The 25,543-nt window shown below is 42.5% G+C and overlaps 2 protein-coding genes across 4 annotated transcripts; one reads left to right on the top strand and one right to left on the bottom strand.

The window, feature by feature from the left end:
* The first annotated feature begins 936 nt into the window (after positions 1-936).
* On the top strand, positions 937-21,443 carry LOC110978016 (uncharacterized). Of its 3 annotated transcripts, none has more exons than XM_022232641.2 (17): positions 937-1,084; positions 2,765-2,888; positions 4,568-4,643; positions 5,115-5,174; positions 8,317-8,333; positions 8,614-8,674; positions 9,339-9,455; positions 10,326-10,403; positions 11,286-11,399; positions 11,987-12,139; positions 12,627-12,695; positions 13,437-13,480; positions 13,637-13,675; positions 14,777-14,822; positions 15,388-15,513; positions 16,379-16,524; positions 16,996-21,443. In XM_022232641.2, exons 2-17 carry the CDS (start codon positions 2,785-2,787, stop codon positions 17,096-17,098), a joined length of 1,353 nt encoding a protein of 450 aa, XP_022088333.1. In that variant the 5' UTR covers positions 937-1,084; positions 2,765-2,784; the 3' UTR covers positions 17,099-21,443. The 3 variants fall into 3 exon arrangements, with proteins under 3 accessions (XP_022088333.1, XP_022088332.1, XP_022088334.1); XM_022232640.2 differs by having other exon boundaries at positions 5,112-5,174; XM_022232642.2 differs by lacking the exon at positions 5,115-5,174.
* LOC110978027 (uncharacterized) lies at positions 21,082-25,543 on the bottom strand. Its single transcript, XM_022232657.2, has 3 exons — positions 25,145-25,543; positions 24,029-24,267; positions 21,082-22,594 (listed from the first exon to the last, which is right to left on the bottom strand). The coding sequence occupies exons 1-3, from the start codon at positions 25,165-25,167 to the stop codon at positions 22,326-22,328; spliced, it is 531 nt and encodes a 176-aa protein (XP_022088349.2). The 5' UTR covers positions 25,168-25,543; the 3' UTR covers positions 21,082-22,325.

Below are 25,543 nucleotides of genomic sequence, written 5' to 3'. Positions count from 1 at the left end.
TTATCTTTCAATTTCTTTTCACTTTTTTGTGGGTTAACCAATTACATTTTAATTATTCCCACAAAACAAAATCACCCCCCCCAAAAAAATTATTTTTCCGAAGTCTGATTGCAGCCATTTTTCAAGTGGCAACCCTCAACTTTCTCGGGCACTTAGGACTATTTTTCAACCGTAGGTTTTAGCCCTTCTGCCCTCATATGAAAGCTCAAAGACCCGGGGAGTTGATCCTAGCGACGTCGGACGATTTACACAATCTCACCATTTTGGGGGCCAAACAATCTCCTTTTTCAAAAGATACTGTTGGGGGGGGCAATTTTAATGTTAATGACCTGGTCAAAAATTCTCACTTGAATTAGTGGTCTGCACCCTGCAGGCTCTGAAGCATTTCCCATAAGCGCGCGCATGTTATTCCCGGCCACAACCAATAGATTCGAACACAATACGGCTGTCTGCGGTTCACTGCAACAGAACCCTTGTTGACGTCTACATGTGTCTACCAGCATCATCAAAGAGTGTCAGGCATAACCTTGCTCTATGGCCTGACGAAAGAACTTGTATGACATTGAAAAGTAATTTAACCTAGTATAATTAAATAAAAGCTCCGAATATAACGATTTAGTTTTTAAAATAATTCTTAATTGAGATCCGGCTGTTTATTTACTCACTATGCAAAGACAATGGTCTCTCAAAGAAAAGAACCATGATTTTCTGATATATCGCAGTATTTTATTAGTTGACCTGCCTTTCCACTTCATCTTTTCTTGCCATTTTCCTTCATGATTTTCCTTTTAGCTCATTTAAATTGTAGCCCACGTGTTTTCCTAATTCGGTTCGTTAGAAAATGATATGTTGGGATGATCCCTGAATATTGTGGCATGTTAAGTTTCTTCAAAGCCGTTTTTGGAGGGCTAGGCAGGGTTTGGTAAACTCTTCCTTGGTGCCCTCATCGATCAACGTCGACAAAACACGGGCGGGTACGCGAACCAGGGACGGAGACTATACACACACCTGCGTCGCCGATCGTTCGCTTCGGCTGCCACTTGAGAGATTTCGTTCGAAGTTTGCGTTTTTCTCCGAAGAAAAGGTATGTATTTTTTCAGGGCACATATACACTTCGGTTGTCAGTGACCGATAGACGCCGTGATTGTGGCACACATCGTCTGCCAGTTGATATCGAAAAATAGGATAGGCCAAGTTCCGTAGAAACTGAAAGATCACGAAATCGCGAAGCGTGCAGTGATTGCGGAAGCTGGCGTCGACAGCTAACGCTGTACCACCTGGTTCTGGGTTTTGTGTGCGCGGTATGCGAGTTCATTGTCCAAGGACAATTTCGAAGACAGGTGGGAGGAGCAAGGCTACATTTCAGGGGGGGGGGCATGTTTAGGGAGGGGCATTAGTCCCAAGTATGAATTTGATAGTCGCAACAATCTGTCATTTCCCCGGAAAACAAGATCAGCCGTACTGGAAATAAGTCTCAATTCCAAGTGCCACAAGGGGGCCTATTGAATTGTTTTGAGTGGGGTTGTTTTGGTTTGTGTAGGGCCTGCCCTAGTGAGGGAAAAAGGCTTTACCTCCATGGTACATGTAGTAGGGCCTGCAAAAAACTGGAGAAGTTTGAAAAAGAGTTCTGTATTCAGTCACCACAGCCCTGAGTAAATATGAGTAAGTTTTGAAAATTATGACTTAAAAATAACTTTCCTCGGACCATTGTGGTTTTTTCTCAAGTTGAAAGGACTTGCCTTTAATGACTATTTAGCATTATGTAGAATTTGTTATGTTTTGGTATTTGACGGCTGGATACAGAACTCTTCCCACCAGCTGTATTTGTTGGGCTGGCCGCACTACAGTACATGTGCTGTGGTGGTTGTGACTGTCTCAACTATGATGCTCTAGTTTGGGCATATTAAGAACCATTATCAGGTAATTATGCATAAATGATGGATTAATGGTCCAGTTATATATTTGAGCAGGTGTTATTTCATAATCTGTTGTGAGTTAGGCCTGTTTGAGGTAAAGGTGGAAGTTGTGTACTCTGTTGGTCAACTCTCTTGCCGTGTGTAGAACTAAATGTGGAAACTACATTGAGAACAAGACAATGTGATTTTTCCGTGCAAACAATTTGAATATATGGGAGGGGTATGTCACAGTGTGGTTAATGAAGCTGTTTTTACCAAAACGTATCATGTAATGTATTTTTGTATTTTGTTTGTAAAAATCACCCATCATTGTTCTACTTCAATCTGCTTGAAATCAGACCTACTGTACCAAGGATCACCATTCCATTTCAAATCAATTAAAAATTTCCCTGGTCATAACAAGTGAAAAACCATGAATAAACTTAGCTACTTCAGAAATGATGTACATATCATTGCCCTTTGGAACATGAGTTTCTTAAAACTGTACTTATTTATAATTCTAAACTTACAACAGCTTTTGAAGATCAGGTTGCGTAATGCATTGATGCATTGTGTGGCTTTGAAAGCTCTTTAATCCAGTTCGTTTCCTAGTTTAAGATAGCGTGCCTTCTTGCCAATATCAAAAGTCAATTACTTTAATTAAAGGAATCATCAAGGACCACTTGAAAGTAATGGACTTGCAAAGAAGTAGAAACAATTATTGAACATGTATGCTGCAGAAAGTCAATTCCTCAAAATTGAGGCGTGGAATCAAGTCTGAATTTGGAATCAAATTTTATTCAGTGCTGATCCAGACTCCCTCAAGTTCAGATTGGTATTCAGCGTCCTAATTGGTCTTTCAATATCAGGGTAGACATTGAAGGGTAGGATGGGTGACGTGGGCTATGACTTTGCTGCTGACGACCGTGCCCGACGCCGTGAAGAGCGCCGCCGCCGACGGGCCGAGGAGAAGGCACGAGAGGAAAGAGAACGGTGAGTTGTACAGAGCACATTGAAGAATAGCTGCTGTAGAGTTTTTTAAATACAAACCTTCAGAATGCACCTTTGTGTCCAAGTTAACCATTTTCAACTTCTGTTTCAATTTTCTAAAGTGGATTACCCCAGCTTTTAGGTTTTGATGCAGAAAGTATTAGTATTTCCATATTCATGAGCCAAACTGTGATGTCATCCCAGGAAGAAAGCCTCAGTGTTGCATTAGTTTGTGCACAGAAAATGCCTTCATTTTTGCAGATTTCACTAGACTGAAGTTTCGTTTCTTTAGTGATTCAACATTTTCTCAGAAATGTTTCAAGTTTTCTATTTGGACTTTAAGTATGTAGCATTAAAACTTTGTCATGCACTTATTTGTTGTCAATTTTGCTGCACTGGTGCTGCCAAGCAAACTTGTGTATGACAAAATACTCCACCAAAACCCCCCAAATTAAAAGCATTTGCCATTGCTAAGTGCTCATACAGTGACTTCTGAAAAAATCACTTGAACAATTCCTAGCAATAAAATTGTGCGCTCCTGGATATATGTCTCCTGCACACTGCCCTAACATGGCATGTTTGTATGTAGTGATAGGACTTGCCGGGGAATTTTAATGGGTTGAGGCAGTGGTCACCCTTCTCAGGAACATGTGCAAGAAATAATGGGATTTAATCTTTACATGGAGGTACAAGTAGTCTGGGAATTTTGAAGGACTGAAGTTGCATCCTATGCAGCCAAAACACTTTGGAATTCAGGGCTTAAAACTGCAGATTGCAAAAGCTGTTGTTGTGTCTAATCTCATTCCCTACAAATGGGGAGTAACGTTTAACATATCGTCCGATCTAACTCAGGCAGCTGGGGAAGGAAGTGTGTATGTAGAGCTACATGGACATAATTTACATGTCTACTTCCGAGACATGGGCATGAATGAACATGTATGTGCACCATTCATGCTCGACCTTTAACTTGACCTTACATAAACGTGGTCCGGCTGACACCGAGCTGTTTGTTTCCAAGCTGTCTGGCACTGGCAATGCTAAAGTGCAAGTGTCTGCGCATGTAAAACAACTGAGTTAACACAACCAGAACACTACCAACTCATCAGCACTAAATATTACACTGAGATCTAGGGTGTAGGAGAACGTGCAATCTAGATTAAACAAGAATGCCCGTAAACTGAAGCCGATGTCCATGTCAGTCATTCAGGTCTCAGGACAGATTTCAAATGAGATTTTCTGTCAGCACGTGTTGCGCCAGAGCTTCATGACTTCGGGCAAGAGTGACCCAGACACGTACAAATGGTTTGAAAAGATGGACCATTCAGCAATCTATACGGACTTCAGAAAGAATGAAAACTTGACACCAGATGTTTCAGTAACATAGTTTCTTCTGACAAACTTTGCAAATAAATTAAAGAGGGCTTTGCTAAGTTGGACCTGAACTTTGAAGATGTGTGGAGCATGGATAGCTTTAAATGATGTTTGCCAAGCTGGACAATACATCTTTATACTCAGTGGATGCATGCATGGTACGTTGTTCCTGAGATCAAGAAGTGGCTAGCAGCCAGTGGCCACTGGCTAGCGGCTGCCATAGGCTGTAGACTTACATGTTAATATTCAGCCATAGCCAAACAACTTGGACATGGCTTTGACTCCTTGTTCCCCCCATGTTTTGTGCCCAGAGCTACGTTCGAAGTGGGCCGAGTGGCATCCTTCCGCAGCTCCCGCAGTTCTGAGCCGGAAGTGGAAGTGAAGCTGGTAAGTCCCGACATCTCATGAATGATTCTCGATGCACTGTTTTACTGGGCTGTGAAGGAATGGGTCAACTGTACCACAGAATCAGGGTTCTTAGGTTGTCACATTTTGTTTGCTTTCAAAATAAAACAGTTATTTTGTGTTGAAATGATAGTTTGACATAATTGATTTAGCTCTTCATTTATAATATGTGCTAAGCTTTGTCACATTAACTTGTTGTATTCATAACTATGTTTTAGTTTTAAACAGTGCAAGATGCTTGTTTGATATTTTATTAAAAATGAAGCAACATTAGTTTTAAGATGTGTTCAAATTTGCCCTTTTTTGCTAAAACATGACATTGTGAACTTTCAAATTACATGAATGAACAGTAGAAATCACAGTTTTCTTTCTCGCGAATTGACATCCGTTACTAAGTTAACTTATAATTTTTGGGGGCTTAAATTCATCAATATTCACGTATTACCTCAGCAGAACAATGACCAATCAAGTGAAGAGGATTCGTCAGGTGGTAGCGCTAAGTCCAAATTGCTTGTAGGTCAAAGTGTCATCGTGCAATTTGCATGTTACTCACATCTGTTGATAGTTACAAGTTACTAATCCCTTCTAACGTCCAACACCTGCATGTGGAACTTTTTGTGTTTTGTGAAACTAACCATCCTGATGGAAATGTGAATTTAAAAGATGTGAGCTCCCGGTAATACTGAAGAGTTGTATTTTGTGCATGTGATGGAAATGTGTGCCTGTCAACAATCCATTCTAACAGGACTACTTTTGTCTGATTGCAGAGTTTTTGAAAAATGATTTGCATGATTGATTTTATTATTTTCGGTTAGCACCTCCCTGTTGCTTTCGTTTTAGAGAAAAAAAGTACACCAAAAAAAGAAAAAAAGGTATTGGCATCAAATGAAATGGTAGAATTTACGGTGTTTACAAACGGGGCTTGGCTTAGCTCGCATTCTTGGTTTTTATTAGTGTCACAAAGTTCCCCATCCCCCCCCCAGAAAAAAATCTTGGTTTGTACACGTACATCAGTATGTACAAATGGGAACAGAATCATTTTATGTCTTCGGGGATGTCCTGTCACATACCTACTGTGAGGCACCAGGTCAGATTCTGGGACAGCTTTTTGTCCCCTGGCATGCATTGGAACTGTGAGAGTTATCATTTCCACAAAGTATTCAAGCTGTGTATAGTGTTACGGTATAGTTGTCTTGGAGGCTTGCATCCACTACAGAGACAAACAGATCAGTTGTCTGTACCTTGTATGGAACAGTGGCAAAGGTTAAGTGGCATGTGAAATGCATACATGTATATGCATTACTCAGTGGCTCTTGGGCAGGGTCATTCTTTAGAAGGGGGCAGCATGTGTGTGCATTCAATTCATACATGTAGTTTTGCATATAAGGCAAAGGAAAAGTGGTGGTGTTGTACACCTACCTTTGGCCCTATGCCGACCTAGTTTGTTGGTATAAAACCCAGTTTGTGTATACAAATATGTACATGTTGATGTACGGTTGAACAGGGGCCCATTTCATAGAGCTGCTTAAGCACAAAATTTGCTTAAGCGCGAGAAAACCTTGCTTGATAAATCAGGTAACCAGCCAAAACTCCATGTGATATGTATTGTTTTGGGATTGTATTTAGCTGTTTTTTGGCTAGCATGACGATCAGATAGAGTTTTAGCTGGTAACCTTTGTTTACTAAGCAGAGTTTTTTCCCGCTTAAGCAAATTTTGTGCTTAAGCAGCTCTATGAAATTGGCTATGTCATAACTCATGCGTTGATGTCAGTGACATCCTTTGTGGAGGTATTGGTAGATGTGTAGCACCAATGCATGAATTGATTGCTGGTTATCCCCTCCCCACTGCCAACCACACGACACGTACCCCTGACCACACACATGCACGTGTACAGTATCTTTTCTCATTCCCCGTCCCCCTGTCTCGGCAGTGGAAATCGGGCAGAGATTTGGTGCCATTTTACAGCAGGGTGAAAGTGCCTTGGCTCGAGGGTTCAGACTTTGGTCGTGAAAGTTAACCGGCGAAGGTTCTTGTGTCTGGTTCTTGTACTCTTGTGCACATGGACCATGCACTACTGTCATTGTCATATGGAATGGACCTGATTATAAACACAAAGGTTTTAAGCTGTTGAGTGATCTTATGGGGAAGGGGGTTGGACGACTTTGTCACTTTTTTCAAAGTGGATCTGACTTGTTACTGGACAATTTGTGTATATTCCAATGTCAGGATATGGCCATTAGAATGTACATGTATCTAGACCATTTGGAAATGGCTTCAGTGCTTTCTGTGCATGCACCGTGTGCACAGCCATTCTGGGAGTCAAGTTGACGCTGCAGCATGCACTCTGGGATGTGGCAGAACTAAACTAGCCTTGAATCTAGACTCTCTGAAGTGTTGGTTTTTGTGATGTGTGAATAACCAGTTTTCATCTGAATGTGCACTACCCTTAAAGTGTCTTTACTTGGGCACAGGAGAGCAGTGGCATTTGGGGGTCCTTTAATGTGGAAACTTATGCAGAGAGTGCATAAAATTGTCTTTAGTTGCAATGGGGGCAGACGTCCTTGCCACATCTATGAAATGCTATCATTTCAGTGGTCGTACATGTATGTCCGACTCCAAAAATGGTAGACCGTCGTAGCTCTGTTATGTCATTCTGTAACGTACAGTCTGTACCTACATATATTTCCTTGGTGAACATTCTTTTTCCAATGGAACCTTCAGCCCTGTTAGATTTCCACCACTGCTCCTGCCCGAATGTAACTAATTTGTGTTGTGTGCCGTATGTGAACGTTTGCAAGTTTTTTAACATTTGTCACATAATTACGTCATTTGTCCCATTTCCATTGTTACCTTTCATAGAGCACATAATGTACACCGTACATGTGGCAATAAGTCACAAGTTATTCTCATGATCAGTGGCTTTGACTGCAATATGTGACAAGTTCCTTGTTGACATGCTCAATATTGAAAATTACATTGATAGTAACTCCAACAGTTTGTCACACAACACGGTCTTTTGTTTTCAGTGAACAGGTCACTATGAAACAAGTCACTAGCACATTGGTCCATAATTGTGACCTGTCATGGCAAAATGACAGTAAAGTCCCATCCCACTCTTTCCTGTTTTGAGGGTTCAAAGTCATGTTGAAGTGGAGGTCAATTTTTGGGTTTTGTAATATTTAGAAAGGGAAACCTGTCTCATATCTAATTTCAAATATTTCGCAGGATCATATATTTAAAAATGTCATTTTCTCAGCAATTCCGACGATAGCATTATTCATGTCTGGTCAGAAATGGTGAAACAGTGTCGGGAACAAAGACAGGAAGCTGCCAGAATAATGTCACATTTTCACTTGATACTTTTTTACCCCACGTGTTCCACGTACATACCACTAGAAAAAAACCTCTTTTTCTGCTGAATTCAAATATACCAATATCTCAATTTTTGAAAATTCCAACTTTCAGCTCATTTTGTGGTGACAGGTCACAATTTTCTCACTCAAACTGATAATTTCCTAGAAATTTGAAACTGAAATTGGCTCCGTAATCTGAATAACATTTCAATTTTATGTGTCATCACATTTTAATGTATCAAGAACACCGGCAACACATTGAATTAAAACTCTCGTTTTGTTTGGTTTCCTCCCTCCACAGAAGAAGACTCCCACAAGGTGAGTTTCACTTTTTATGTGGTCACAAAAGTATTGTCATTTCTGTAAATCAAGCTCTGTTCATGTACACATCGTAGGCTCTTTCACTTTCTTGACTTGTGTGGAAACTTACATCGGCAATTCACCGCCATTCGTGCAAGTGCTACTTGCAGGCCATTGCTCACAATTTGAAGGTGCAGTGTGTACGCTGATCATTGAGGAAGTAACACACCGTTGCACACCCGTGCAGTCAGCACAAGCACGCGATATTGACTATTGTAATTTTTCATTCCATCGACAGGATGTCCAGAGAATCATGGGAAGACAAACAGGAGTTCAGTGAGGTGGAATTGAGATTGGAGGTATGGTCAAGCACTCGGTTTGTTTAAGCATTACATCGGTCGAGCACAATATGAAATGCTGACGATCGCAGATACAAAACAATTTGCCCTCGTGCGAGTTGATGCAGCAGAGGTACGAGCCAGGGCTGTCTCCAGGCTCTAACTAGATTTCACGCTTGCTTTCTTGGTGTACATGTCAGTGGTGGGGCCAGTCAGCCAGATGTGCCTTTTACCCTCCACACAAAGGACTTTGAAGGATATGTACCTCATCAGCAAAGACTCTAAAAAGAGCAAATTGGAGGGTACCATTTGAATGCCTGAGGATTCTTTTGGCAGCCCTTGGAGGGGGGTGCTTACCTCCGCTGTTGTAGTGTCTCTACAGCAAATCACAGGGCAGTCATGCCCGGTGAATATTTGAAGTGATTGGGAAGATGGAACGGAATGAGGATTAAAAACTGAAATTGTCATCACACTGTTCACAGTTCAGATATTTAGCGAGGAGTGATCTGAAAACTCTGCTTCTCTTGGGGGTTGAGTAGTGGCATTTACTCAGTGTTGTAGTTGAGAACTTTTCGAGTACCAAGTTTTGTGCCAAATATTTAACGCGTTTGGAGGGAACTAAGCTGGAGCACATGGGCATTTGATGGTAGATTTTTTTTTTTTGGTTGTTTGTCGTTATGCCCAGGCAATCCGCCTTAAGCGAGAGCAGGAGAATGAGGAGCGTTACAGGGAACGGCTGGAAGAGCGTCGCTTGGCCAAGGAGCGGAGTGAACTGCAGCGACAGGAACTGGAAGAACGCAGGGTATGTTGAGTCGCTGCGGCAACGGGCCTGAAATTGAGCTTCGAAAATGTCTAATCGTTAATCTCCTGCTCACTTTAATTGGGATCTTTGGGTGTTGAAGCTGTGAACTGGTAAAAAGTTTTTAGTGGAGGACAGTCTGAGCTGTATTTTGAGTGGCTCTATCAGCCGCCCTGGAAATGAGCTCTAAAACCTCACACTGTCAAAATTATGGCCAACTCTTAACCCAAGTTTTAGGTTTGAAAGCTTTAAAGCCAATAATTTCTTGGACAGTCTCAACAATATACAGAACGTTTACATGTTCTGCTCAGGGCCAGGACCCAGGATACAGCACTGTTTATATTATCAGGGAAGAACTGGTTGTAAAAATGTTAAGGACTCCAGTCGTGCTCATGTGTATGTAGTTCTGATACAGCAAGACGAGGAAGTTTAAACCGTTACCGGACTTCGTGTAACTCATGCCAAACCTTGACCATTTCACAGTGGTAATCAGTTTGAGTTCACCAATGTTAATCACATTGCTGGTTCAGAGAGTGAAATGATTTGACTGATTAAAGGTTGGATGTCCCCAGTTGCACTGCGGAAAACTGGGACAGTTGAGTTTTTAAGATTGAGTTTGATTACTGTTCAGCAACAGTTCACTAGGACGTTGGCAGGCTTGTACACATTTGAACATGTGCGTTCCTAGCCGAACACCATGTAAGCAATAGTTGTCGAGGAAAATAGACCCAGCACAGATTTTTTTGGACCACATTTTTATTTTCCACTGTTCCACAGGGCTTAGCCAAGTGCATTGGGGATACTGCTTTGGGCAATATCCCGACAGGGGATGTGTTGTAGCCATTAAAACCGAGTGCCTTTTTCCTGTGACAGGAGCGACGTCGGCTGAAGCAAGAAGCAGAGGAGCGGCGTCAGCAGCAAGAGGAGGAAGAGAGGCGGGCCCGTGAAGCTGTGAGTGATTCTCAGTAAAACACACTGTCTAGTCCTTCTTTTCTGGTCTCATTCCCTGCCACAGATAGTACTCCAACGCAGACTTGTATACTAAGACTTGAGACACCAGGACTTGGACTTCAGTACCTTGACTCTGATGTAGACTTGGCTTTAGAACACTAGATTTGGGATTGGAATACTAGCACTCAGACTCAAAGACATACTCTTGGACTGTGACTCCGACTCTGTCTTGGACACCAGGGCCATTTTTTAGTACTCGACTTTGCCTGCGTTTCAGGTTTTGTCAGGTGATGAAATAGCAAAGATGAAGCCTGAGATGGAGACAAAAATGAGCATTGGTAAGTGGCTCAAAGCCTGGGACTGGACTTGAATCAACAAATGCCAAGAGTAAATCTTGGGTTTGATTTTAGAGTGGGCAACCTTGCCTTGGATATAAGATTTTAAACTCAGACTCATTAGACAGCAGAGCTCAGACTCATTAGACAACAGAGCTCAGACTCGTCAGACTCCAGAGTATGAGATATGAATACCACAGACTGCGGCTCATACTTGGCCTTGGATGTCTGAACTTGATCTCAAAACTAGAACCTGGATGTGACCTCAAAAACAGACCCCAGACTGGAACACTTGGACTGTGATGTGGCCTTTGGAAATCAGAACTCAAGACTCGGACTCAATTAAACAAGGACGTGTATTGAACTTCATATTTAGACTTGGCCTCAGAAACTCAGACTCAGACTTGGACACAGCGAGGTCAGACTCCAAGAGGGTGAACTCGGCTACAGCACTGGTCCAAAGGTCCACCAGCAAACTGTTTCAATACTGGTGTGTTGCTGTGATTCTTGGTACATTGCAATCATTTCAAGGCATTATCCTTTGCAGGAGGAAGCGAGGAAGTTGAGGGAGGAGATTCAGAAGCGCCGGCAGGAGGCGGAAGAGCGCCGTCGCAACATCCAGAACTCCCTGAGCTACATTCGCCCCAAATACAACATCTCGGTACGATGCTAGACATTGGACACTAAGGCTTAGATGACAAGTTGGACCACTTGCATAACATTCCCTAATCTGAACTAGAAACGTTAAACTCTTAACCACTCGGATGTGAGAAAAGTTAACTTTTTTCAGATGTAGATTGAAGGTCCATCCCCTTTTGAATATCAAGAAGAGACTGAGGCGAAGGCCCCACCCCCTAAAAAAGAAGAAGTGTAGGAACAGCTATGTGTAGGGAGGTCTGTAGAACCAGTAAACCTGATAAATCCAACCCTTCCCTCCCATCAAAACATAAATGTCACCACACTGTTGACAGTGAACCGGTTTGGTATTTCAAAAGTGCATATGTGTAATGAAGTGCCTCCGAGGTCATTCAAGAGCAACACTGTGCGCGAGGTGAGGCCTGTCCAGTCAGCACTGTCGCATGTTGACTGGCACGCTTGCTTTGTTCTCCTGTGACCTCCGTCTTTTGGAACACAGACCTGGGTCAGTGTGTGTTGGCCCTCTCGATGTCCACGGTCGTTGGTCATTTCCTCCCCACCAATTTCTCTCTCCATCTCTCTCTCTTTCTCTCTCTGTATTTGTCGTTCCAGGACAGCATCCTGCAGGCTGAGAGGGAGAGGTCCATGACCCCCGAAGAGCAGGCTGAGCTGAAAGCCAGGACCCTGGAGGAGCAAGTGCCTCCACTGGACATCTCTGCTTTCACCAGCGCGGAGAGGCTGCGGGAGCTGGCAATGGACCTGCAGGTGGGTTGGACAGAAGTTGGACAAAAGATCTTCCATCTTGAGTGCTCCTCATTAATGATATTCACAGCTTGATGCTATCATGTGCACACTAGTTTGTGTAAACGATCTGGTGTATTGGCCACACTTAATGTCAGATGCCTCTTGATACCTGGATTTCGTCATTTGAAACACTCTAAGGCCCAACCATGGAGAGATATCTACTGTGAAGACAGGCCTTGTATGGAAACCAAGCTCTATTTAATACGATAGTCTACTTCAAAGATGCAGGTGCACAGCAAATGGGAAATTTGACAGTTTGACCAATTTGGGTACCCTCAGGCAGTAAACATTGCAGAATTGCATGTCCCCGGGCATTTTCTGATTGAGCAGCCCACAATCCATGATTTCGGGGATAACTTTATGTAGTAAGCAAGATCACCTTTAGTCCTTTAGATGTGAATTAATTTACCTTTAGTCTGAATCTTACGGTCTCCTATCCACCTCCTAGGCCAAGCTGAGGAAGCTGTATGCCGCCAAGTTTGACCTCATGAAGCGTAAACAGCGCCAGGAGTATGATGTGAGTTGACCTTCAACCCTTGACCTCAGGGCACGCCTGTCTGTATCCCTTTGGGAGGGAAATTGATATTTTTTTTCCAATATCTGCAACATGAGTTTTGTCCTTTGGTGAATTTTGGGATCTGTGTACATCCATTAATATGAACAATTAATTTGGAAAACAAAAATAACTTGATATCCCCCAAAGCCACAGAGTCGATCAAGATCCATGGAACCCTGTAAAAGAGTGTCTTAGAAATTCCCTTGCCTTGTTTGAAAATCCTTGAGAAAAAGTCCCCCAAATTTTTTAGGGTGGTGACAATTTTTTTGCTTTGCTGTGGAGTTTCAAGAAATGTAAGCACAGTTGTCATGTGGATTTGTTAATTAGCGTTGCTCTTCTGATCTAAGTGAGACGGCTTCAAAAGACCATTGGAATTGGAGTCACAAGTTGCGAGAATCTCTTTTCTGCCTAAAGGTCTTGAAAACAATCTTGCACCAGGGAAATCAGTAGGAGCCCTCAAGATGTTCATTCACATAATACCCATCTTCAGGAGGATGTCATACTAGGTCATAGGTCAAAATAAAGAGCTCAGTTTGCTCCATTTAATGAAAACATAAAACACAGTTACTGAATCAAATGGCCTCAAGACTCCTTTGGTGGGATCTTCTCATATACAGAAAGTTGTTTTAACTATGCATGCATTTGTCAAACTGTGTGTCTCGTCCTTGAACTCTACACCTTTCCTTGCATTTTTCTCTCAAGTTGACTGAACTGAATACAAGGATTGGAGACCTGACCAAAGCACCGTAAGAACCTTGTTTCTTGTTGACATTTTTGTTAACACTCTCCTCATTTGGATCTTACTTGAGGCTTACTTTGCAAAAATATGTTTTCGTTTAAGATGAATTATTTAATCCAGTCAAACTGGAGCTTCTTTTTCGTATTTTGTTTTTGCTTTTCAGTCCTCTAAAGAAAACCTACGTGACCACTTTCAAGTTTGGGTGAGTGCTTACTGAAATTATTTGTGACAGTGCAAGAATTTCAGATTTAGGGAATGTCATTACTCCACATTGCAGTTAAGGAAATTGCAGAATAAACTAAAGCTGCACTGCTGTTTGGAATGAGTATTTGCGTTGTTGGGTCATCGATTAGGATCTGAGTGCTCTGACAGCACTTGCAAGTGCTGAATATGTCCAAGTATTGGCGTAAAAACTGGATCACAAGTCAGAGTCTTTTTGTGCGTGGACCAATCTGAGGAGAAGCCATTATTGTGTTGGCACCAAGCTTGCGCTCGCGTTCGCAAATTTGAAGCGTGCGTGTCTTTTGGCAAGCCACAACAGCCTTGTTGGTTGAAGTGGTATGCAACATGTGCATGTGCATTCCACCTGCGTGCAACGGTTGTGCCAGCGCAGTCATAGCTTTCAATTCTGGTCGCAGAGTTAAAGATCCGTACCTTTCCCTATGTTCACGGTTTTCAGAACGCACGTAATAATAATGATGATAATCATTTTCCATATGGATATGTTCAAATGCGCTGTACAATGAAGACATTAAGTGTGGAACAATGAATACATTTAAACATGGTTGAGCGGATGGCATACAAGGGCGCCTCAGGCAGCCGCCAAATGACCCACATTCACCAACATCAGTAAAGGGGAGACAGTAAGAAGCAGTTACAGTTTTAGAGGTGGGAGGAAAACCCCAGAGGAATATTCTGGGTAAAACCCACAGAGTCAGGTAGGGACTGAAAACCCAATCCACATGTGGACCGGGCTGGGATTCGAACCCGGGACCACAGAGGTGGAAGGCGTGGAAAGAACTACCCTGCCAACCTGACTCCCCCGTCCAAACATTCAAGTTCTTGCTCATTCAAAGTATTCAGTCAGTACAGCCTGGATGTACAATGTTGTTCCTATTGTGCAAGATTTTATTACACAGTGCTTACTCAACTCCCAAAGGGACCCTGAACAACGTTTGGGAGAAACTTTCTGAAAGAAATGTTCCAAACATTAAGGATAGCCATCCCGAGTTGATATTACTCAGCCATTGGCTGTTAGTCTCAAATTAAGCAAAAATGTGTGAAATGCTTTCCTGGTCCACAGACTTGTCAGCAAGATCAAGGAGAAGGGCGTCTTTGCTGAAGACAAGGTAAAAAAAAATTTGCAAGGAATGAATGGACAGGTGTAAGGTACATGTAGAAGCAAGGTGTGGGCATCTGTGCTTTGGTGTCGTGGTTGGGCGTGTTGAACTCAGGGACTTTGCAAGACCTTTTTTCTTTCAAAATTTCTTCCTTCCAACTGGGAGTAAGTAGGCACCTGTTTGGGCAGAGATGGTCGTCATAGTGTTTGCCTTCAAAACCCATTTGTACTGAAATGGCAGCATCAGGCTGTAGACTCCCAGTGTCTCTGAGGGGATGTGATAAATTTTTTTTTCCATGGGCCTGATAAGTGAGGGCACAGAAGATGCACCTTGAGCAACAATGTGACAGGTGTTTTTTTTTTCACGTCTTACAAGTCAGCAGTATTGCTGTTAGGCGTAGGTGCTTTAAAATTCATGCATTTGAAATCTTTTCCTGTGAAGGCTCGCAATGAATCATTCCGCACTCGTTGTCATTGAAGACAAATCTGTTTTTGTGCAAAGATCAGGAGTGCCGTGAGTGGGAAATGCAATTTCAGTGTGAAACTCGCCGTGTTGTTTCGTTTGTTGATGACAGCCACTGAGGAAGACATTCCCTCAGGAGCGCAACGAGGGTAAAGTGGCCGGCAGTGGGATGCAGGATCGCCTGAACATGTTCCAGAACAAAACGGATCACAGTGAGGACCAACCGGACATCAAAAGGGTGAGGACAGCGACAAGAAATCACCCCGAGTCCTCAGGCACTCTTGCTTGGAAGCTCCGTGAAACCTCCAAAATCCTCTTGCTTACAGGAAGCCATTCGTTTACACGTTTGTGCTTGCACGGCCCATGGACTATAGCGGAAACAAAATTGTACTCTTAAACATTTGAAAATCATTTGGCATCCTGTGCGGTTGATCTTATAAAAAATTGCAAAGTAAGTCAGGGAGGTTTCCCCAAATCTCAGCAAACTTTATTTTTAAGCTTCAGCCTTCAGTTTTCAGAGAATTAGTTCCTCAGAGTTGAAACCCTTAAGCTCATCGCAGCTCAATTTGCCGCTGCAGAAATGTCCGTTTGATTAATATGAGACCAAGACTTGGAGTGTGGTTTTACTTGGCATTTACAGTAAGTGTTTGAAAGTCGGTTGAGAAGCTCAAGATGAAGGCACTCGCAGAGACTAAGCCAAATTATGCCCAAAGCTTCATTTGTGAGGAAGTTGACTTATTTCATGAGCCGGCCATGTTGAATTGAACTTTTCATATTTGGAACCTGAGAGTAAAAATGAGAGCAATGGAACGAAATTCCATTACAAAATAATGCCAGTTTATGTTAAAGAATGATTTTAATTTTATTATAAATAATAGTCATCTCTAATTGTTTCAGCCACATTAAAGAAAAATTGGAAATGAGGCGTAATACCCATAATAGTCTGGCACCACCCCATTTAACAGATTTCATTTCAACAGGACAGAGTCAGGGAAGTGGATCCAATATGGCTTCCCTGTGAAGAAGGGTCTGCTAGAACGCCCAGTGGCACACTATTGAAGTGTTAACACATGCTCATATCGTTATATTTTGTAACCCTCTAGTCTGGCCGATCCACCTGGAAGGCGCCGGCACACGACAAGTGCTGCATCTGCGACAAGAGCGTCTACACCCTGGAACGCCTAGAGGTGGCCAAGAAGATCTACCACAAGCAGTGCTTCAAGTGCCAGTACTGCAAGAAAATCACCAGGTGAGATCTCTGGCTGTACTGCTAAAATGCTCGTCAGGATGCTGTGGGGTTTGGTGGTGTCAAGTTCACCCACAGGCAGATTTATAAATCCTCATAGCTGTGCTGGACAAAGCAGCCTCCTGTGCATATTTGAGAAGTGAAAATTCTTCCTCCGGGTCATTCCATCCAAGCAGTCCTTATGTACGTGGTTTTTTAACAGACACTGGTCTGTCGCTTCAGTTGTGGCTAAAACATGTGAACGTTGTATTCATGGGTCCTTTGAAACCACTAGATAGGGAACGAAAAAACTCTCCGTGTCTTCACGTGAACCAGTGGCCTGAGGGCGGCCATTTTATTACCCACACTGCAACTTTGTAACTTGCTGAACATACAGTTGATGTCGCGTAGTAAATGCATGGGCATGTCAAAGGCAGGGAGGTGGCATAGTTCCTGAAATTGCCCCCTTAACTTGAATATATCCTCCCCATCCAGTTTGTCCGAATACGCCGTGTTTGAAGGCAAGATCTACTGCAAACCTCACCAGCTCAAGGTGGAACAGGAGAGCCTTCGACACGGCGTCACACCCCGTCACTAGGGATGTGCACTCGCTCCCTCGAAGACCAAGGACTGAAAAGACTCGGCGCTTTCTTCCGATGTGCGATCTGTGAGGTCGTCTTGTGCTCCCCATCCACTGTTCACCTCTCTGTGTTTCCAACTTTGACAGTTATAAGGAAACTCATTCTTCACAATGTTTTAACCCTAAAAGAGCCGGACTATTATGGACCATCTCATGGCCAGGAGAGAGGGGGCAGAACAACTCCCCCCAAAAACTAAACTTGCATGCGTGTAGAGCTACTCATAATCGGTGTAGATGTTAAGTTTCAACTCAATCCAACGCAGAGGTTCGTGGTTTTGGTAATTTGAATTTCAAGGCTGCACTTATGCCAGCCTGGGTACATTGCGCATGCTAGTAGAAAAATATGTGTTGGGCTGAACTGTCTTGGACACACAGTGGTATCGGTGTCAAAATGACCGCAAGAACTTGCTGAAAAAACTCCTGAGGGCTCAGCAGCTGAAAAAAAAGTTGAGCCCCCCCTCCCCCTGGCTCTGTTAGGATTGAAGAAGAATCGACTGAAAATAATCACATGGAATCTTTCACACCTCGGGACAAACTGAACTTAAGTAACCTCTTGTATGTGAACATCTGTTTGGGAAGGCACTGTGCCTCACAGGTAACCTCGCGCAGAGGAAAAGCTTAGAAACTCACGGCATTCATTAAGAAGTGGTAAGCTTAGACACTATGTAGGGGAAATACTTTAACCACTTCCTGCCGGGGCAGTTATCAATGTTGATGACGCTGGGGCGGGATATTTATCATTTTTTTCCGTTTGCAAAGTGTTTCAAAAATTCCTATCTTCATTTACTGCACACTAATACCCACACAAAGAATTGTCTGGGTCCCACTCTAGCCTGACAGACAAAATCTATTGATACCCGAGTATTTCAGCCAGGCCTGAACAGTCTTTTGTTACAAGGAGACCCCGGCCACGCAAATAAAGCATGCGTGTCCAGATCCGGAATCCCCAGCAGGAAGTGGTCAATTACGCACATTGTACTCACACAGAACATAGTCGTAGAACTCTCTGTATGTGAAGTGATGCGCCTCGCAGACGTTTAATACTATGCGGATTACTTAGGGACCTTGCATTCCTCAGAGCGAAGTGTATCACCCGTTCTGCAACTCAAAAAATGCACCACATTGAACAGAAGCATTGCCTTTTTAGTTTGCCGGTATTAAAGTTTAACTTAGGTTTATGTTGCAGCTGCACGTTCTGATGTAGTAAGTGCAGTCTTTTTTTTTTAAAGTCATTTCAACGGCTGAGAACTTGGACCAAAAATTTTATTTTGTAGTATATGCAACTTACATGCCACATTGTAGCACCACCCCCGTACGTTTGCATGAGAGTGTCGATTACGCTATGTAGTAAATTGTACTCTGTAGACTGTATTTATAATTGGGTCATTCCACGAAGTTCGGGCACAGTTTGTGACAGCGTCCCTTGTTACATCAGTGAAAATAAACATCTTTTTTCCCCTGCATGTGGATTCTAAATTGACGGTGTTCTAAATTTTGCTAGGTTCTTGTAGTGGCGTGCTTCATCTTTGCTGAATAATATGACTTAATCTGTTGTAATGTGAAAATAAAGGGCAATAAAAGTTACCGATGTAACAAGGGACACCGTCACAAACTGTGCCCAAACTTCATGGAGTGACCCATTTACATTTTTCCAGATGCTGCAATGCTTTTTCAAGCTTTTCTACAGGTAGTACCTTTTACCATTTTTCGTGATCTTTAACCACTTTGTGCCGGGGGGCATTTATGAATGTTGATGATGCAGGGATGGGATAATTTTCTTTTTTTTTCTGTTTTCGAAATACTTTAAAAATTTCTATCTTCATTTACTGGACACTTACACCCACACGGAGGACTGTCTGGTTTCTATTCTAATCTGACAGACAACATCTATTGGCGTTGGAGTATTTCAGTCAGGCCTGCCGCCTTGTAAAAAGAGCCCAGATTGTGTGGTGTTACAAAATTTTCTTTTGTTCACGAAACTAGCACAGTGCACTGCTGACTCTTTTCAATAAGGGCCAGATTAGCGTGCAGCGGTGCTGTGTGGCTCATCGCTGCAGTGGTGGAGCGCTTTGTCCCCGGTGGTAATCCGTTGCGCTAAATGCCTAAACCATGGTATACTGTTTCAAAAGAGGGCTGGATTATCTCCACTATTGAGATTTTAAAAATGTCAGTAATTCCCAGCAGCCTGGTCTTGTGTTATGAGTACGGTCTTTTGTTACAAAGCCCAGTTCCTTTTGTCCGAGTTCGGAGACCCCGGCCACGCACATAAAGAATACATGTCCGAAACCGGAATCCCTGGTGGCAAGTGGTTAAACGTTCATATTTTTTCACCACATACATGTAGAAAGCCTTGTCTGTCATTTTAATTTGAATAGTGGCATTTTAAAGAAAACTCGGTGTTGTTTTTTCCAAAGAATTACCATTCGTTAGCTTCAAGCCGTCATAATTGCATAGACATAACAGAAGTGTTTCAGTAGCAATTATCTTCCACGACACCTGACAAAATACCAACTGTAATGGAATGCAGTACTGAAATCCTCCAGTGTTTCTGTACAGTGTACCTTCAGGGCATCTTGTGCCAGTGGAATCCGAGAGTTTGCTCAATGTGAATTTGAAATGCAGAACAAAAAATGTGGCCATTGTAGAAAGAACGTTACATTCCAAAGCCTTAAAGAAGCTTAGAGCATTGTAAGCCCTAATATTGGACTCATTCAGTCAGGTGAAAGATTTTGTATAAAAGTGTTAAGTGTTAAGAAACTGCATTCGCCCTTGTAAGGATTCTGTGACCATCGTCTCAGAAAAAAATCAATATAAGAGATATGTGCTGCATAACCTGGTCCCAAGATTTTGGAATTTATTTTTCCCTGAATTGATACATTTGAAATGCTTGACAACTTGTGACTGCATCAAGTCATTTTTTCCAAAAGAGAAAATGTTGGAAAGAAACTTTTGTGCTATTAAAACGCCGATGAGTGACCACCAGTGAGCCAGTCACAACCAGTATACCAACATAAGACATCCAGTCTGAATTTTAAGTCACAAGCCATTCAGATTAACTGCCACAAAACATTCTTTTTTCTCTGTTACTTGTGACTGGTCTTGCGGCTGGTCATGTGTCTGGTCATGTGTCCGGGCTTGTGTCTGGTCCTGTGTGTGGTCTTGTGTCTGGTCTCATGTCTGGTCTTGTAAATGGTTCTGACTACAATATTGTTGTGTACATCATGTGGCATCTTGGAGGGACACCTTTTCTGGTGAGCAAATATTTCCCATGCTGAGGAAATTTCTGTGCTTAGCCGAACTGTTAAATTGGCCTCTTGGACCTGTTGATGCACTGTGTTGACAGATCTATTGAAGAGAGTACTGTTGTGCAGTACAGGTATGTGGCCTAGCTTGTTCATATAGGTGGTTTATTCATGTACACAGTTCATTAGACCTTTCACACTGGACAAATCTTAAGGTTGACGCAGGGTGGTAAACTGACGATTCACACTTGAAGATTTTCAACCCCGTGTCAAGCCTGCATCAACCCCGAGATTGACGTCAACCCAAGTTGGAGACTCTCAACCCTGACCCGGACCGGGGTTGAGATTTGTTCCACCCAGGTTGAAAATCGTTGGTGCTCATCTCTGGGTCAATCTTGCGCAGATAAGCTCCATTTGCACGAAACAAGTGTGAAACAGTGCGGGGTTGAAAAATCGAATTTCCAACCAAGGGGGGGTCATGAGTTCACCCAGGGTTGTGTTCAGCTCGGGTTGAGAAGCTGTAGGGTGAAAAGTGCCCACTGATAATCACAATGCTGGTTGAGGCAGGGTTGCAGTCCAGTCTTTTCCAAAGCCCTTAAGTAAGCCTAATACTGCCGGTCTTTGTTGGCTGCTGTACCGTGTCCGGGTGCTGGACACACAGCCAGGGATACATATTTGCAATCCTGTTCAGGCTCAAAATCTAGGACAGTCTCCCGTGTTGTATTTGTTTAAAAACAATATGCATTTCGTTAACATTTAACAAATAAAACAACTCTATAGAATAGAATTTTAACAACAAATGCATCCATTTCTTAACATGGTAACATGTCAAACACTTTCAAAACAGTAAAACATTCTTTGAAGATAGATATAAGAAATTACGCATTCCAAAGTTTAAATGCAATTCTCTTAGTCAAGTTTCTATTCACAGCTATGCATTTTGATAACTATTTTTGTAGTTTTGTACTGTTTTATACCTTTAACCCCTAGTTTCTTGTTAGTATGATATATACTACACATGCAGTATACGCTAATAAATCAGCTCATTTATTGAAAAAAAAGTTGTTTGGAATTGTTTCAATTTAAAGTTAAAGATGTTTCATTAGTGTCAGCATGAGGCAAAATGAAAATTGACCATAGAATTGTGGAAATGCCGGAATGACTCAAGTAATTCATATACCATATGATATTTGATAGCGGTCGGCATTCTTTCCAGGGCATTTATGTGTGGGTATAGGCTGAAATTTCACTTTAGGAAAGCACTCACAAATGATGGAAATGATCTTCAATTTCGTAAACCTTAATCTCTACAAAAACTTGAGAAACGTCTGAACTCATTTCATGATATCAAGAGTGTTTACACGAGGACACCTACAACGAAGCAAGTACTGTGTATTCGGGACACATTTTCATGAAGATGAAGACATCAGAATTACATCTTTTTTACTGCTTTACAGGACTTGCTTTTGAAAGGATTCAACACTTCAAATAACACTGACACCTTTATCTGAAAACTTGAAAGTGTCTGGAAAACACGGCAAAAAGGCCAAGTTTTTAGAATGTACAGTTAAAAATGGCAACAATTTTAAAAGTCACAGTATTTGAACACAGAAGTGAATAATATTAACCCACACTACTTGGGAATAAATCAGTCATCAACATCAAGTAATTAGCATTCAATTTAAATAACAATGATGGTAAATATAAATTGAAGTTTTCAATGTAGAGGAAGACAACCATGTGTGTTCTTCATTGACGTAAATATTTGTCAAATGTTGGTACTTTTTACAACTTCTAACTCTTAATTCTAAATTCCTTGGTCATAGTTATTCTGGAATTCATAAATGAACACCCTCAGCACTGCTAACACACTCTCAAACTTCCGGAACGTCCAGGTCAAAAACTCATGAAAAAAGGTGAGAAAAATGAGTCATACCTGGATTTCACTCTTCACAACCGACAGTCTTGCCAGGAGTATTGGCACTGACCTCTGACATGACTTTCTTGGCCGCACTGCCCTCGTCATTCTCTGCACCTTCCAAGGGACGCTTGCGTTCTTGGTCCTGGACCTCCTCAACTTGGGGTTTGTTTTGTGGCAATCCACCCTCCTCATCTAGCTCTTGGGTGTCATGATCAAGGGACTTCTCTGCTTCCTCTGGGATGGACGCTTGGGATCCTCCCTTGGCCTGGTCTCCAGAAGTCGCCTCATCCTCTGGAGAACAAACCCTTATCAAGTTACCCAGGTCTTCTCAACATTGCATGGTACTCTGGCATTAAGTAAAGTCATGGGTCTTGAGAAGGCCCCCCCCCCGAGAAATATTTATGGACAACAATGGGAAAATACCTCGGAAATGAGCCCCAACCAACAAATGCTTTCTCTGTTTGCTACTGCTGAGTAATGCCCTCCCCCAAGAAATATCTTGCCCCTCCCTCAGAGAAAAATCCTGGCAACGCCCATGCCCAAGGCAAGAGTTTTGATTGAGACAAGCAGAAAAAAATAGATGCCTCCTACTGATCTCAGGTATTTCTTACACGTTTTGAACACAAAATACCATCAACTATTCTGAAGTGTCAAGAACCGCCGTTCAAATCCAAGTGGGGAACTAATGCTGGCTTGATACTGCCCAACCTACTGGAATACTGTGGATCTTTGAGTTCACCAAATTCAGGAAAACAACGGCGGGTGGAACTCTTGTCAAGATCAGTCCTCATTATCTTGAAGTTAACAGACTTGTTCATTGCCTTCTACATCTATGCACCCATTGTTACCAGACTCTGTATTTTGCACGGACCACATCACTGTTTTTCAAGAATCATTTTTTAGGATTTACCAATATTAAGGATTTTCTAATGGTGAGCTAATCCCCGTAAATCTACCACCATACCTGAATTTTAAGATCTTCAGTGTGTTAAAATTTCTATTGACATTTCCTGTTATGTCGGCAAAATGGAAAACAAAGTTCTTAAAAAGATACCTGGGCATTTAATTTTTTATAGTACTTGGGTGATTTGCCCATCACTGGCATATATTTACTAAACTTTACATTCAGTCTGAGGGCTTGTGAAAATTGATGAGCCTACTCAGGCGGGACTTGAACCCATGATCTGCTACTAACTACAGCGCAGATGTCTTGCTACTCGACCACTGAGCCTGCTGGGGTTTGCCTGACCAGTTCACATCTCAAAAATTAACTTGGCTATTTTAAGCCTAAGGCTTGAACTATGCATTAACATTTCATATTTTAAGTGTATAAGTGCTAGGTAAATTTGTCCAATGGTGCAACCAATTCTTATAATGGGCATATGAACTCAGACTTGACATGGAGTAACTGGCCTTCTTTTGGCTGTCTAGGAAAGTCTCGGCTATAGGTGGCAGTAACATGCCTCCATGGGAAAGTGGTCACAGCCGCTACACAGTGGCTTCCAGACTAGGCACATGTGTTATAGAGGGTTTGCATGGTGCCATCTTGCAGGCCAGTGCTTTTGTTTCACAGAGTATGCACTAAGGAGTTTTTTCCTGTGGAACAAAAGAACTGCCCTGCAAGATGGCTACCACGCAAAGCCTTTATACCCAGCCATAACTATGACTTATATAGATGCAGCCTTATTTGGGACACTGGGTAAACCATTCGAAGACTGCGGCTACCTTTGAGTTCAACAGTATCATTGGAATCTGAGTCGTCAGTCACCGTTGGCTTGTCTTCAGTGCAGCTTGCCTCCAGGGTTTCATCTGCTGACAATGCAGCAGACGACATTCCAGGGACCTCTTTCGCTGCCTCGGGCATGCAGGGTTCAGAGGCACTCTCACTAGCGGCATCTGGTAGATCGCCCACAGCTGGTTCAGCCATAGGTGCCGGATCAAGAGAGGCCTTATTCACTGGAGTTCTGGCCAAAGGAGATTTAGATTTTTAAGTGACCAATTTGCAACAATTTGTGGTGGTCATCAGACTTACTGTGGTAGGCCTATACATATTTGGCTTTGGCCTATGCATGGCATTGCCTAGCTAACGTTAGGCACTCATACACCAAGGTTCTTGGTTGTAAATGAAAGACAATGTAATAGTCTGAGTCATTAAGAGACACAAAAACTAGGCAGTTTAGGCCTAGGCCTATCGATAAATATGATAAAAATTTTGATAAAACTGGGGAAAATTACTGGACAGGGGACAAGAATGAGAATGTAGGCTTGGAAAAATTGAAAAATAATTTGGTGCTGATATAAAAATAATGTCTAATTTAGGCATGTTAGGCCTAACGTTCTGCCTAAACGAATTCTTCAGAGCATTGCAGACTGAGACTAAGAGACCCTTGGCCTACGGTAGGCCCCCTAAAAATTACTTGTAACGTTAGACCTAGGCCTGAAGATGTTGGCCTGTGTAGACCAATGTTAAGCCTATATAGGCCTAGGCTAGGCCTGAAACTAAGCTGGTAAGGCCTGTTAATGTTACTGAGCTAACAGTAACAATAAGCATGTTTGATAATTAACCAATTGCCCTAGCCATGCCAGCCCAGGTCTGATCACCGTCTGATGTAAACTTTGACGCAAAGCTTAACGTTAAGGCCTTGCCTTCTGCATTCAGTAGGCTATAGCCCTAGCATGCCTAGGCCTAGTTTTTAGGCCTAGTACTACTAGTACTAGCCTAGTAAGCAGTACTACCTAGTCACATGAGTAGGCCTAGCCCTAATGATTACATTAGCATTAGGCCCTACGCCTACCATTATTACACAGGCCTCCCCCTCGTCCTGTCTTTGATCAGCTTACCTGGAACGATTCTTTTTTGCCATAAGTGCTTCGAAGTCCAGGTTCGACAAATGAGGAAGGGCAAGCTAGCTAGTGAATGGTGGAGTTGAAAATGTCCACTGAATGTAGGCCTGCTGTGTATAATGCACAGTCAGATCGCTGAACCAAAAACAAGGCCTGACGTTTTTTGGGCCAAGTGACACAATGTTTACCACGTTAAACTTGTAGAAATGTAGCCTAACTGCGCAAGGATGGCTCGAGTGTAAGTGAAGACTTTAATGAAGGTTTAACCTTCTCAAGCAAAATAATTAAAGTTAGCCTACGTGTCAATGTTTTTGCGGTCGCGTGACGGAAACTGATATAGCCTTGGTGCGTGATGGTACATGGTATAGGCTCAGGCAGTACACTTTTCGCATTTTG

Source organism: Acanthaster planci, linkage group LG20 (genome assembly GCF_054643075.1).
Source record: "Acanthaster planci isolate LZ-2023a linkage group LG20, COTS_SCS, whole genome shotgun sequence".
In the NCBI taxonomy this organism is placed as follows: domain Eukaryota; kingdom Metazoa; phylum Echinodermata; class Asteroidea; order Valvatida; family Acanthasteridae; genus Acanthaster; species Acanthaster planci.
The sequence above is the reverse complement of the archived record's forward strand: the minus strand, read 5'-3'. Positions and strand labels throughout refer to the sequence as shown.